Below are 12,018 nucleotides of genomic sequence, written 5' to 3'. Positions count from 1 at the left end.
AAATGATACATGAGAGTACCCTGAACCCTTCATCCAGCTTCCCCCAAGGAGGACATTGTATGTAACTATAGTACAATATCAAGATCAGGAAATAGACATTAGTCTAATAGAGTTACCCAAGCTACCATCCGTATTCTGCTTTCACCAGTTTTATGTTAACCCGTGTGTGTGTGGGTATAATTCTGAGCAATTTTACCCATGTGTAGCTCCATGTAACCACTACCACAGTCAAGAAACAGAATCGTTCCATTATCACAAAGGTCTTCCTAGAGCTACCTCTTCATCGTCACGCCAGCCATCCCTGGTCTCTGACAACTGCCCATCTCTTCTGCATCTCTATAGTGTTGTCATTTTGAGAATGTAGATCTATGGAATCATATAGTATGTAACCTTTTGAGATTGGTTTTTTCACTAATCATAATTCCCTTTGAGATCCATCCAAGTTGCTGCATTTATCAATGGTTTATTCCTTTTTATTACAAAGTAGTATTCCCTTTCATGAGATTCATACTGTTCATCTCTTGAAGGACATTTAGGTTGTTTCCATTATTTGGCTAATACAAATAAAGCTGTATGAACATTCATATACAGGTTTTTATATAGACATAAATTTTCATTTCTCTGTGATAAATGGCCAGTAATGTGATTGGGTCATATGGTGGGCACATGTTTTGTTCTATAAAAAACTGCCAAACAACTTTCCAAAGCGATTGTACCATTTTACACTCCCATCACCAAACTGCACAGATCCCGTTTCTCCATGTCCTTGCCAAAATTTGGTGTTATCACTTTTTTTCCTCAGCTCTTCTGATGGTTGTGTAGAACACTACATGTTGTGGCCTTGATTTTCATTTCCCTGTTTAGTTCAACATCTGTTCCTATGTTTATTTTCCATCTACATCCCCTTTCTGAAGAAATGTCCGTTCATGTCTTTTATCCATTTATATTGCTGGGTTTTTTTTATTATTGAGTGTATGTGTGGTAAAATACACATTTACCGTTTTATCATAAAATATATCCTTTCAGCCATTTTTCAGTATACAGTGCAGTGGCTTTATGTATATTTAAACTGTTGTTCACCCATCACTCTCCATCTCCACAACTCTTTCATCATCCCAAACTGAAACTCTACACCTAATGAATGATAATTCCTCATTCTCGACCCTACTAGTCCCTGGTAAACACTAATCTACTTTCTGCCCCTTTAAATTTGACTAGTCTGGGTGCCTCATATAAACAGAATTGCCCTTTTCACATAACATTGATACATCAGAGCTAGAGGTACTATATCCTCATGCCCTTTGTTTCAACACTGCCAAATTCCTTTCCAGAGTTACTATACCAGTCTCTATTCCTACTAACAATCAGAGTGATTTCTTATGTGCCCACCTGCCTACCAACATTTGACACTATCTTCTAGTGCCAAATATGGGATATAAGGTCATATGTCATTGTTTTTACTTGCAGTTCTCCTGTCACTGAATTTGAGTATTTGGTCACATATTTACTGTCCTTTTTGGAAATTTTCCTCTTCTGTAAATTACTGGTTCATGTTCTTTGCCTTTACTTATCTTTCTTTTTGGCATTCCTATATTTTTCATGTTGATTTTTTTTCTTTTTTTTTTTTTTTAGGGCTGCACCCACGGCACATAGAGGTTCCCAGGCTAGGGATCAAATCGGAGCTATAGTCTCTGGCCCACACCACAGCCACAGCAATGCCAGATCTGAGCCACATCTGCAACCCATATGACAGCTCCTGGCCATGCTGGATCCTTAACCCACTGAGAGAGGCTAGGGATTGAACCTGCATCCTTGTGGGTGCTAGTCAGATTCGTTTCCACTGAGCCATGGTGGGAACTCCTTTCATGTTGATTTCTGAGAGTCTTTTGTTTATCCTAAATATTTGATCATCTTTTTATTCCATTAGTCTTACTAGCGTCCTCCAAGATTTATTTCTTTCCTTATTTGCGTTAAATAAGCTAATCTAATGTATTTATGGTAATATATGAAAGCCTCTCAGAACAATGCCTACTACTGCAGTGCCTTTGCTGTGGTCATTTTTTATTGTTGCTATATGAGTACTATCTTCAAGAGTGTTTTTAGTCTTTTTTTTTTTAGGACGACACCTGCAGCATATGGAAGTCCCCAGGCTTGGGGTCAAATCAGAGCTATAGCTGCCAGCCTACGCTGCAGCCACAGCAACACATGGGCCCTTTCAATCTGAGATCTTTGTTGATTATGGAATATTTATCATTTTGTTTCTTCAAATATTTTTTCTCCTCTTTCCACTTTCTCAGGATACTTTTGTCTGTATAGCCTCTTTTTTATTTTTATTCCCATAGCTTTTAGCTCTTCTATTTTCTCCCTTTAACCATTCTTGCTGTCTTTGAGTGATTTTTCAGTCTTATATTTCATCTCACTAATTCATCCTTAGCTCTGTCCATCTACTTTTTAGTCCTTTTGTTGTTTTCTTTATTTCAGCTATTAAAAAGTTCATACCTGGCATCTCCACTTAGCCATTTTTAATTCTTTTGTTCCTGCTTCATATTAATAATATCTTTGAAGATATTTATTTTGTTTATTGTATATTATCGGTCCATCTGTTCCAGTAATAATTCTGCTTCATGTGGAATATGTTGCTCAGCTTCTCTCTCTTAAATAGTTGAGTTAAGGATCCTTCGTTGCCATGAGTTGTGGTGTAGGTCGCAGACACGGCTCACATCCTGCATTGCTGTGGCTGTGGCATAGGCCAGTGGCTACAGCTCTGGTTGGACCCCTAGCCTGGGAACCTCCATATGCTCTGGGTGTAGCCCTAAAAAGACGACAACAACAACAAAAAAAGAAAATAATACTATTAGGTGAAAAGACTAGAAAGGATATATATAAATGTAATAGTTTTTTTAAGGTAATGGGATAATGGACTTTTTTTTTCTTAGAAAGACTTTTTTTCTTTTTTAAAAAGATTATCACTAAAAAGTGATCTATTCCAGATAGTTCAGATAACTCGCCAATTCACTGACAAATCTTGATGCAGACTCAAGAATCTAAATTCCTTCTTATAGGTTCTACCCTATATTTTAAATAGCAGTTTAGTTTAATTTACTCTCTGTAGTAGTAACGTACAAATTTATGCCCAATTGAACTGATAAGAAACACTGATGCTTTTTTTAATCCTTCACTAAGATAAGTAAATAAAAATAGATTGCCTATTTAAAGAACATTTTTTGTGATACCTCTGATTTTTTTCTTTGTTTAATTGAAGTATAATAGACTTAAAATATTCTATTGATTTCAGTTATATAATATGGTGATTCTATATTTTTATGCACTGCAAAATGATCACCTTGATAATTCTGGCTGCCTTCTGTCACCATATAAAGTTATTACAATATTATGACTATATTCTGTATACTGTACATTACATCTCTATGACTTATTTGTTTGATAATTGAAACTTTTCACCTCTTAATCTCCCTCACCTATTTGATTCATTCCTCCACCTTCTATTCCTCTGGCAACCACCACTTTGTTCTCTGTATCTGTGAATCTATTTCTGTTTTTTATATTTGTGCATTTGCTTTGTTTTTTAGATTCCACGGATAAGTGAAATCATATAGTATTTATCTTTTTCTGACTTACCTTATTTAGCATAATACCTTATAGATCCATCCACATTGCTGCAAATGGCAATATTTCATTCTTTTTTTATAGCTAATGTTCCACTGTGTGTGTGTGTGTGTGTGTGTGTGTGTGTGTGTACACATACATGTAAAACATTTTCTTAATCCAGTTGTCTGTTGATAAGTACTTGGGTTGCTTTCATGCACTGGCTATTGTAAATAGTGCTGCTAAGAACATTAGGGTGCGTGTATTTTTTTCAAACTAGTGTTTTCATTTTTTTCTAGATATATATACCCAGGAGTGGAATTGCTAGATCATACGGTAGTTCTATTTTCAGTTTTTTAAGAAACCTCCATACCGTTTTCCATAGTGGCTATGCCAGTTTACTTTCCCAGCATTGTAGGAGAGTTCATTTTTTCCCACATCCTCTCCAACATTTGCTATTTGTAGACTTCTTGATGAGAGCCACTCTGACAGGTGTGAGGTGATATCTCATTGTGGTTTTGATATGCATTTCCCTAACAACAGCAGTGTTGGGCCTCTTTTGATGTATCTGTTAGCCATCTATATGTCTTCTTTAGAAAAATGTCTATTCAAGTATTCTGCCTATTTTTTTATTGGATTGTTTGAGGTGTTTTTTATCATGAGCTGTATTAGCTGTTTTATATTTTGGATATTAACTTCTTGTTGCTCGCATTAGTAGCAAATATCATCTCTCATCCTCTAAGGTTTTCTTTTCATTCTATTGATGGTTTCCTTTGTTTTACAAAAGCTTTTAAGTTTAATTATGTCCCATTTGTTTATTTTTGCTTTTATTTCTTTTGCCTTTGGAGATGGATGCAAGAAAATATTGCTATGGGAGTTCCCATCATGGCACAGAAGAAATGAATCCAACTAGGAACCATGAAGTTGCGGGTTCGATCCCTGGTCTCGCTCAGTGGGTTAAAGATTCTGCGTTGCCGTGAGCTGTGGTGTAGGTCACAGACGTGGCTTGGATCTGGCGTTGCTGTGGCTGTGGCTGTGGTATAGGCTGGCAGCAACAGCTCCAATTAGACCCCTAGCCTGGGATCCTCCATATGCCATGGGTGCAGCCCTAAAAGGACAAAAGACTAAAAAAAAAAGAAAAAAGAAAAAAAGAGGGAGTTCCCGTCGTGGCGCAGTGGTTAACAAATCCGACTAGGAACCATGAGGTTGCGGGTTCGGTCCCTACCCTTGCTCAGTGGGTTAATGATCCGGCGTTGCCGTGAGCTGTGGTGTAGGTTGCAGACGCGGCTCGGATCCCACGTTGCTGCGGCTCTGGTGTAGGCCGGCAGCTACAGCTCCGATTCGACCCCTAGCCTGGGAACCTCCATATACTGTGGGAGCGGCCCAAAGAAATAGCAAAAAGACAAAAAAAAAAAGAAAAAGAAAATACTGCTATGATTTATTGCAGAGTGTTCTGCCTATGTTCTCAGAGTTTATGGCTTCAGGTCTTACATTTAGGTCTTTAAACTATTTTAAGTTTATTTTTGTATATAGTGTCAAAGACTTCTTATCTCAATGTTTTACTTGTGGCTGTCCAGTTTTCCCAGCACAACTTATTGAAAAGTCTGTCTTTTCTCCATTATATATTCTTACCTCCTTTGTTGTAGATTATTTGACCATAGATGTGTGGGTTTATTTCTGAGCTCTCTATTCTGTACCATTGAACTTTGTGTGTTTTTGTACCACACTGTTTTGATTACTATAGCTTTGTGGTAGAGTCTGAAGTCTGTGAGGGTTATAACCCCAGCTTTGTTCTTTCTTCTCAGAATTGCTTTAGCAATTCAGGGTCTTTTTTGGTTCCATATAAATTGTAGGATTATCTGTTCTAGTTCTGTGGGGAAAAAAATGTCATGAGTATTTTGATAGGGATTACATTGAATCTGTAAATATTTTGGCTAGTATGTCTATTTTAATTCTTCCAATCCAGTAGTATATCTTGCCATTTCTTGGAACCATCTTCAGTTTCCATCATCAGTGTTTTGTAGTTATCAGACTATAGGTCTTTAAACTCCTTGGTTAAGTTTATCCCTAGGTGTTTTTTGATGCAATTTAAACAAGATTTTTTTTTCACTTTCTCTTTCTGATTTTTCATTATTTGTATATAGAAATGGAACAGATTTTTGTATATTAATCTTGTATCCTACAGCCTTGCCGAATTAATTTATCTGTTCTAATAGTTTTGAGGTGTAGACTATAAGGTAGGTTTAGTATTGTTGAATTCCTTTAGTTTTTGCTTGTCTGAGAAATTCTTTTTTTCTACTTCTGTTCTAAATTACAGTCTTGCTGGACAGAGTATTATAGATTGTAGGGTTTTCCCTTTCAGGACTTTGAATATATCCTGCCTCTCCCTCCTGGCCTGCAAAATTTCTGCAGAGAAATCATCTAATAGACATATAAGGGTTCCTTTGTATATAAGTCTTTGTTTTTTCTTACTGCTTTTAGAATTCTCTCTTTGACTTTTGCAATTTTAAATATGGTATGTCTTGGTGTGGGTCTGTTTGGGTTCATCTAATTTGGGACCCTCTGTGCCTCCTGTTACTAGATGCCTTCTTCCTTCTATAGGTTTAAGAAGTTTTCAGCCATAAATTCTTCAAATATATTTTTGAACTCCTTCTTTCTCTCTTCTCCTTCTGGAACCCTTAAAATTCAGATGTTGGCAGATTTTATACTATCCCATAGATCTCATATGTTGCTTTGAGATTCTTTTTTTTTTTCATTTGTCTTTCTATCTGCTGTTTTGATTGGGTGATTCCATTATTCTATCTTCCACATAATTTATGCATTTTTCTGTGTCATTTAGTCTGCTATTCATTGTTTCTAGAGTGCTTTTTATCTAAGGAATTGAATTGTATATTTTTAATTGGGTCTTTATAGTTTTTAGTTCTCTGTTAAACTAACTTTTTGAACGCATGGTTTGGTAGATTGATTATCTCTGTTTCACTATTTGTTTTTCAGAGGTTTTCAAGATTCCCCACTGAAGGGTATCTTGTTGTCCTTTCTCAAGGTTGTTTTGGCTCTTTGGGGTTCTTTGTGTTTCTTACTCTTTCATCTGGGAGTGCTCTGCCTTTTCATTTTACTTAACTTTCTCTGTCTCCATGAATTAGGTGAAAGTGTTATCTATTGTGGTCTAGAAAAGGTGTTTTTTTTATGTGGGAGCATCTCTGTGTAGGCTGCATATGTCACATGTCTTTGGTGTGAGATCTGGATTTAATGTGGACACCAGCCATGTCTCCTCAGGGTGTGTGGCCACTATCACCTCAATAGAAGATGTGGCTGGTTTGGTAGAAGCTAGAGGCTATGCTCTAGAGGATGTGAGGTGGGACTTCCTTTCTGCTCATTGGCAGCCACCTCCCTTTTAGGGACAGGGTCTGCTCCAAAGTTGCTGGAGCAGATGTCCTGAGGGTCAGATTCAAGCTAGCTCTCTTCTTTTTAAGCATGTATTTTTCCTTTTCCTTTGCCCCAAAGGAGAAGAGTGCTATTATAAGTGGGGCTCATGCATTTATGGAGGTCCGAGGCACTGCCTGTGTAGAAGAATGTGGCTCCTCTTAAACACAGTCCAAGGTCATGTTTTCTTCCCCTGCTGTAGTCATCCCAGATATACTGCAAGGTTATCACATAGAGTGGGCAGAGCCCAAGTGCTCACTTAGCTGGCACTGGGGATCATGGCATTGTTGTGGGAACTGAGGCAGCTTCACTCTTGTAATAAGTCTGGGCTGCTTCTGTGGCAGTGTTAGAGTTAAATGCCAACAGTGGCCACCACCATCCTACCTGGACCACAACCCAAGCCCCTAGGCTGCCTTCTGTGTCCCTAGATCAAATCTTTTCCCAGGACCTGGCTACTAAAGATCCAGTACCAACCTATGGTATGGAGTGAGTGGGCTCAGGGCGTTCACTCAACTCAAACTGCAGAGCACAGGAAGGCAGCAGCCACTAGGGTAGACTTCTCTCTGTCTGATGACAAGCCAGCACCCTCACAAGCAGGATCTAGGCTACTCAGGCCTTTCTTTCTGTCCCAGCAGTTCTCTAATCAGCCTAGGGGGCTTGTCTTCTCCTTGTAGACCCCGCCCCCAGGATTGGGACACCCAGTCTGTGACTCAACCCACTCTACTTCTCACAGTGAGTAATGTGACATCTCTTTCCTCTTATTTCCCTCCCAGGGGCACAGTTTCCAACTCGGTGCTTATTGTCTCATGCTAGCTGGTTATGTGGGAATCTTTTTTACAGCCTTGGTTGTGTAGGAGTTTTTCTGCTGTTTCCAGTTATTTTTCCTTGAGAACTATTCCATGTATTGTTGTATTTTTCATATTGTGGTTGGGGGGTGGTGAGCTCCATGTCCTCTTACTCTGGCATCTTGATTCCCCACTACAGGGTATTTTGTTCTCCTTTCTCGAGTTGTTTTGGCTCTTTGGGGTCTTCTGTGTTTCCATAAAATTTTAGAATTATTTGTTATAGTTCTGTGAAAACTGTCTTTGGTATTTTGATAGGTATCGCATTGAATGTGTGGTTTGCCTTGATAGTATGGCCATTTTAACAATTTAATTCTTTCAGTTCATGAGCAATGTGTATTTTCCATTTGTATTGTCTTCAGTTTCTTTCATCAATGTCTTATAGTTTTCCACTTAGAGGTTTTTTACCTCCTTGGTTAGATTATTTTTAGGTATTTTATTCTTTTTGATGCAATTATAAATGGGATTGTTTTCTTAATTTGTTTATGATGGTTCATTGTTAGTGTATAAAAGCACAACAGATTTCTAAATATGAATTTTGTATCCTGCAACTTTACCATATTCATTGATGAGCTCTATTCATCTCTTGGTGGTGTCTTTAGGATTTTCTGTGTATAGTATCATGTCATCTACAAACAAGGCAGGTGTTACCTCTTCCACTTCCAGTTTGGATTCCTTTTATTTCTTTTTATTGTCTGATTGCTGTGGCTTCCCGTACATCCAATACTATGTTGAATAGAAGCTGTGAGAGTGGACATCCCTGTCTTGTTCCTGAACCCAGCAGGAAAGCTTTCAGCTTTTCACCATTGAGTATGATATTAGCTATGGGCTTTTCATATATGGCCTTTATTATGTTGAGATACATTCCCTTTATACCCATTTTGTTGAAAGTTTTTATCTTAAATAGGTGTTAAATTTTCTATACCTATTGAGATAATCATATGATTTTTATTGTTCAGTTTGTTAATGTAGTGTATCACATTGATTGATTTGCAAACATTAACCATGCTTACCTCCCTAGGATAAATCCCACTTGATTTTCAAGTTGAATTTGGTTTTCCAATATTTTGTTGAGGATTTGTACATCTGTGTTAATCATCTCTGAGTTATTTTAACTTTTAATTTTAACTATGAAGTATCTCAACATATGAAAATAATCTAAATTATGCTTTGAACCTAGAACTGAAATTAGACAGATATTAACATTTGGCCATATTTTCTCCATACCTTTCTCTTTCATTTTGAAAAGAAACAAAACATCACAGATATATCTAAAGCTTCATCTCTGACTCTTTCTCTTACCTCACTCTGGAATTAATGACTATCTTATAATCAGGGTTTACTATTTCCATGTATTTTTTTTGCACTTTGTGTGTTCATGTATGTTTGAGTATGTGTAAATTATATATGATATATAATTCAGTATATATTCAGTATATTATAATATATACTAAATAATGTATATATATTATTTTATAATTTTATACAAAACTATCACATTAGATATAACCATATATATATAAAGATATATGTATTAGTATTATCTGTATTTTTTACAGAAAAGTCATCTTATTATAAGTATCCTTTTGCAACCTATTTACTCAGTTATTCTGTTTTGAGGCTTTATCTATCTTGCTTTATGTAAATCCTAGTTCATTAATCTTAAATGGTATAGAGGGTTTTCCATTATATGAATAGACCATAGTGTTTATCTATTCCTCTACTCAGCAGTTATTTCTTTTCTTGCTGCTACAAGAAGTGTTGTGATGAATATTCTTGTGTGTGACTCCACATGCATATAGGTAAGGGTTTCTCTGGCGTATGTGTCTAGAAATGAAATTACCATGCGGTAGATTAGGCATATCTTCACCTTTTAAAGTATTACCAAATTTATCTCCAGGGTGTTTGTCTTGATTTGCTATATTCCTTTTAAATTTTGTAAATGTTTTCTATTTCTTTGGCAGGTTTTAACATAACGGCAGGGGTTGATGAAGAAACAGGATTTGTTTATGGAGGAAACCGCCTCAATTGTGGTACATGGATGGATAAAATGGGAGAAAGTGACAGAGCCAGAAACAAAGGAATCCCAGCCACTCCAAGGTAGTGTTTCTTTTATAGTGCTTATATAGTTATATCTTTTCTAAAATCACATACTTGTGGAATCTTTTATTCTGTTAATCACGAAGTCTTCATGTTAAATCATCAGTCAAAATCGTCCTCCCATTTCCCCTTCAGTCACTCTTTTCTCTCCCCCAATATGCACACACATAATCCTCTCGATATAAGTCAACAAGTAAAGCCACTTTCACGGGTTGATTACCTACAAGCATCTCAAAGGAAAGTTTCTGATTCATTTTCCTTGTGGTTAAGACATTCCTCTATAACCTGAAGTGCTGTCATTGTAAACATTTCTTTATGCTTATGTTGTATAAATATGGAAAATAACTAATTGTCCTGTCTTTTATGAAAACCTTTCACTTTCTAAACATTTTTCCCATGAATTTTTTATATTTTATCCTATCATTTCTTTTTATGATTTCAAATGCTTACTATAATATCATGCCTGAGAAACTTGTTTTATTATTCCAAATTTTATCTTTGATCAGAATTGCCAAAAAGAATTATTGAATAGTAGTTGCTATTACATATTTTGCAAATTCTTTTAAAAACCTGTTTATTTTGGTAAAGGATTAGACCTTGTACTTCCCTTTTCATTTTCCTTAAAAATGAGCTTTCAGAGTATGATCGTTCACCTTCCCTGGCTTTCTCTAGTCTTATATTTCATTTTTCTGTCTTTTTCTCTGGAACTCTATCTCAGTATTCCGTGAGTCCTACTTCCGCCTTTTTCCAGCAGCTATCTCCTTTCACGCCATAATCTCCATTTTACTTCATAGAATTTTCTAAAACCGTATTAAGACAGTAATAGCAATGGAGTTGCTGTTTGTGGCTCAGTGGTTAACGAATCCAATTAGGAACCACGAGGTTGCAGGTTCGATCCCTGACCTTGCTCAGTGGGTTAGGGATCCGGCATTGCTGTGAGCTGTGGTGTAGGTCGCAGACGCAGCTGGGATCTGGCGTTGCTGTGGCTCTGGCGTAGGCCGGCAGCTATAGCTCCTATCAGACCCCTAGCCTGGAAATCTCCATATGCTGTGGGAGCGGCCCTAGGGGAAAAAAAAGGCAAAAAGGCCAAAAAAAAAAAGACAGCAATGGCAAAATAATAAGAGAAGTGATTTCTTATATATTTGTATATATCCCCATAAAGTAAGGTTTCTTATAGATAGTCATTTTTGTAATACATTATATAATTCATAAAAATTGTTTCTTAAATGACCTTAAACAGTGCTTAAATTCCTCATAGTCACAGAATAAAATTCTGTTTTTAATTTTAGAGATGGGTCTGCTGTGGAAATTGTGGGCCTGAGTAAATCTGCTGTTCGTTGGTTGCTGGAATTATCCAAAAAAAATATTTTTCCTTATCATGAAGTGACAGTAAAAAGACACGGTAAGCTGTTTATTTACAAAGAAACTCCAAATGTACAGTCTATATTCTTTTTTTTTTTTTTTCTTTTTTGGCCACATCCATGGCATATGGAAGTTCCCACACCAGGGACTGAATCCAAGCCACAGCCATGAGCTGTGCCACAGCTGCACCAATGGTGGATCCTTAACCCACTGCATTGGGCTGGAGATTGAACCTGCACAGCCACAGAGGTAATACCAGATCCTTAAACTACTGTGACACAGAGGAAACTCCAGTACTGTCTGTGTTCTTAACCTACGTCATCATCATTTGACTCAATAAACTAATATTAGAAAACCTTTAAGATGAAAAGGAAAGATAAACCATTACTTTACTAGTATGAAAAGTATAACAAACCTGATTACTAACCATATGTTCTTAGCAACTTTGACCTGAGATATAAAGAGCACCATACTTATTTTTTTCCTAAGTATGACTGTGCACAGGTTGCCTTTTGGTCAACAATTATATCTTTACATATCTTTTTCTAGAACAGTGCTATCCAATAGAAATATAATTTAAGTCACATATGTAATTTAAAATTTTCTAGTACCAGCACTTCCTGTCATGGCTCAGAGGTAACGAATCTGACTAGTATCCATGAGGACGCCGGTTCAATCCCTGGCC

At 36.8% G+C, this 12,018-nt stretch overlaps 1 protein-coding gene across 2 annotated transcripts in view; it reads left to right on the top strand.

The window, feature by feature from the left end:
* Window positions 1–12,018, top strand: part of AGL (amylo-alpha-1, 6-glucosidase, 4-alpha-glucanotransferase) — an 83,821-nt gene that overhangs the window by 58,364 nt on the left and 13,439 nt on the right. For both annotated transcript variants that reach the window (XM_085023872.1, XM_085023871.1), the window contains exons 28-29: window positions 9,836–9,971; window positions 11,261–11,373. In XM_085023872.1, coding sequence (XP_084879998.1) covers window positions 9,836–9,971; window positions 11,261–11,373 — 249 coding nt within the window. The remainder of the gene's footprint in view (window positions 1–9,835; window positions 9,972–11,260; window positions 11,374–12,018) is intronic.

The sequence above is a fragment of the Sus scrofa genome, chromosome 4 (genome assembly GCF_054392235.1).
Source record: "Sus scrofa isolate SSC_HxYL_T2T_F1_AM1 chromosome 4, Sscrofa_HxYL_maternal_Yorkshire_Landrace_v2.0, whole genome shotgun sequence".
NCBI classification, from domain to species: domain Eukaryota; kingdom Metazoa; phylum Chordata; class Mammalia; order Artiodactyla; family Suidae; genus Sus; species Sus scrofa.
This window is presented reverse-complemented; position numbering and strand designations above follow the sequence as displayed.